Here is a 3219-nt window from a genome sequence, read left to right on the forward strand (position 1 = left end):
GGTGGCTGTTATGGTGGTGTTCCAATATAGACTACATACGGAGCAAAATGAGTGAATCTACACTCTAGAATATGTCAATATACTACATCCTTATGTTGTCTATATTAAAAGCTCAGAGGATTCTTCGGTCTTATTTGTAGTTTTACTTTTAAGTCGGTGCTTCTTTGTGTAAAGGCTAATGTTCTATCCTACTCGCATGCATACATTTACTCTCTCCCTTTCTTTTATTCTTCACGTCGTAGGGCAGCAATAATCGTACACATCCACAGACGTTTTACAGGTGTTTTGCCGATTTTTCCTAACGAATTCCCCTTTGATCAGTAAGTAAAGCGCGAAGAATCGAATTCGGCAGGGCAGCCTCGCAGTCAGGGGCCATGGCTCATGCTTGGACTGTTGGACATGCAGATGCAGCTGCAGTCGTCGAGGCTAGTCGTCGAGGCACCAGCAGTGATAGTCGAGCTTGGACATGCTCAGGAGCTCCTCCGGCGACATGCGCTCCAGCTCCCGCTGCCTCCGCGCCGGGAATGCCACCGCCGCGCACGCATCGCCTTCGCCCCCGTTCTTCCGCGGGCCGTGCGTCATCGCGCGCATTCTCTTGTACAGCCGCATGGCCGCCACGCAGTCCTCGTAGGGGTGCTGGTGGCCCGTCTGGATGTCGTAGCCGAGGCAGCTTTGTGTGAGGAACCGAAGCGAGTTGCTCATCAGCCTGGCGCTCGTCTTCATCAGCGGCGGATATTCCGCCGTGTCCCGCTTCAGGTACGCCGGGTAGTCCATGCCCAGCGCGTCGAGATCGTGCTCCAGGCCGTGGCCGACGAGGATCCTGGCCGCGCCGCGCGAGGACCGGACCTTCCACGGCTGCTCGCCGTTGAGGAGGATGCCCTCCACCTGCCGCTGCACCATCTTCACCGTCGGCGCGTCCCGCAGGTACTCGGGGCGGATCCCCGTGGTCTCGTACCGGTAGTGCGTCACCGGGAGGAGCGGCCTCACAAAGTTCTCGAAGACGATGGTCTCATTCTCGTCGATGACGCAGACGCGCCCGCACAGGTCCAGCGTCCCGTCGCTCCCGCCGCCCACCATCTTGCACCCCAGCGCCACCACGCCGCCGACGGGCATTCTCGGCATAGCCCCCCTCGAGGGAACCGGAGCGCGGGAGTGGTGGCAGGTTGGGCCGTGGGCGTGGAGGGAGCTGGAGCTAGGGAAGACGGCGAGGCAGAGCGGGCAGCCCTTGGCAGCAAAGGCCGTGGCGCAGGCGGGCTTCGGGGGCAGGGAGGCGCCGAAGCCGAGGTGGTCACGGAGGGCGTCGAGGGAGCGGCAGTGCTTCCCGCAGACGCCGCAGCGCGGCTCGTGCGGCGAGTGGTGCGACGCGCGCATGTGCTCCACCAGGTGCTCCATCCTGTTGAACTGGCGGTAGCACGCCGCGCACTTGTTCCGGCTGCATGCACGCGACGAATTGAATCATCCATCGTCACTGGTACTACTCTACTCATAGGTGTATGTCTCTGCCTGAGTGATCATGCATTGTGGCAACAAAACGCACAGTGCAATCTTAGCGACATCATCTATTACATTTTCTATATCATGCAGTCCACTACGCAGCAGCTTAATTAGAAAATTCTTAAGAATCAATCTCAACTTGTCACGTAATGTAGAAACAAAGAAAATGTGCTGAATTTATGGTGGCATGATCTCACAAAACTTTTGAGCATACTGCAGCTTAGGTATAGCAGAGTTCTTCGACTGCAAAATGTGTGATAACAAGACAACTAAAACAGAGTAGTGGCCAGTGAGTGCACCTGTGGGCATCTGAAGAGCTATCCATGATCACTCGGTCACCTTTCCTAAGCAAATAAGCTGTGCAGTATGCAGCAAACAGAGGTTGAGACTGGTTGGATGGATTGTAAGAATCTGTGCACACGGACGGACGGCTATTTATCTGCCTGCAAAACCGATGGCATTCGATTCTTGATGGCGACTTGCCTTCTTCACCAGCGCACAGTACAGAGGCGACAAGATGTCCTCATCTTTCTTGGAGCATCAAGAACATAGACACCAGCCCATGCAAAGAAAAGAACATAGACACCAGAACGCCCTCATGATACACCAGGTGCTGTATGTAGAAAGGAAAAGAGAGGGGGGGAGAGATCAGATACCCTGGTCAACAGATTCGGTTTGAACAAAAAGGCAAGAACAAACACATGGAAAGATTATCCTATCATTGGCTTTGCTTTAGCGATGGAGGAGAGGCGGAGAGCTTCACAGGTCCCTGAATCCAACCATGGATATCCTAGGAACATACCCTCCGGAGCTAGCTTTGCTTTTGGAGACGTTGTCATCTCGTTCTCGGCGGGGATCAAAGGACGGTCCTGGCCCTGCGCATCTGGTTTGCTATCTTCAGTGACTACAAATCGACGTCGAATAGATTCACGAAACTGAAGGTTCATGGTGAGCGCAACCGTGGCATACTGGACGGATCTTGTTCAAGCTCAGTTTGGCATGTCATGAGGCTAAAAGTATCATATGTTTTCTTCACTGAAAAAAAATGTGTCTTCTGTTCTTATATTTTACGGCGGGTCTAATGAAAATTTGGTGTTGTTGATGTTGATATATTTTTTGTAAACATGGCCAAACTATCAAAAGTTTCACTGAAGATGCAAATAAAACTTCGGTTAATTTGAAATGAAGCAAGTATATGCATAGCTATGTACTCATGGTGCTTTTGGCGATTGTACCTTTGTCTAATGTCATGGTAACTAACAGCATAAGAACATAATATAGAGGAGACCCCGTCCCATCGCTACCGGAGCAGCTGGCCAAAAGATAACCACTTCACCTTGACAAACCAAACCCTAGGCCACCACTCACAGATCCCAGAGGCACCTCTCGCAGATCACCTAGCCGCAGAAAAACAAGTCCTCGAACAGCTAGCTTCACTGTGCTAATATGTTCGCCTTTCCCACAAAAATCGAAATTCATCTCGAAGTTCTAAAAAAAGGCAAAGTTTCATGCGAGAGCGTTGTGTGGACCAAATTATAGGAAGGCGAGGGGTGAGTGATTTTTTCTGAGTTTTGGTAGCAGTTTTTTAAAGTTGCTTTCCTCAGTTTTGTATGGTTTTTAGTTGTGGTGATTTTTCCGTTTGGCTTTTTTTTTTCATTCCATCGGCTTTCTTGACGTTTTTCCGTTCTCTTTTTTTTTGACCTTTTTTCTTCTTTTTAAACTTGT

At 51.0% G+C, this 3219-nt stretch overlaps 1 protein-coding gene across 1 annotated transcript; it reads right to left on the reverse strand.

Moving 5' to 3' along the window:
• Window positions 1-240: 240 nt before the first annotated feature.
• LOC119294053 (RNA exonuclease 4-like) lies at window positions 241-1819 on the reverse strand. The gene is made up of 2 exons (XM_037572329.1): window positions 1794-1819; window positions 241-1432 (listed from the first exon to the last, which is right to left on the reverse strand). Exons 1-2 carry the CDS (start codon window positions 1817-1819, stop codon window positions 427-429), a joined length of 1032 nt encoding a protein of 343 aa, XP_037428226.1. The 3' UTR covers window positions 241-426.
• Window positions 1820-3219: the final 1400 nt, after the last annotated feature.

This window comes from Triticum dicoccoides, chromosome 4B (genome assembly GCF_002162155.2).
Source record: "Triticum dicoccoides isolate Atlit2015 ecotype Zavitan chromosome 4B, WEW_v2.0, whole genome shotgun sequence".
In the NCBI taxonomy this organism is placed as follows: domain Eukaryota; kingdom Viridiplantae; phylum Streptophyta; class Magnoliopsida; order Poales; family Poaceae; genus Triticum; species Triticum dicoccoides.

What these genes read in the sequence shown, in the direction of transcription:
- LOC119294053 (XM_037572329.1), bottom strand. Translation starts at nt 1,819, where the DNA reads ATGGATAGCTCTTCAGATGCCCACAG. An exon ending in AGCTCTTCAGATGCCCACAG is followed by an intron (nt 1,433 to 1,793) that starts GTGCACTCACTG and finishes GCGTGCATGCAG; the next exon opens with CCGGAACAAGTGCGCGGCGT.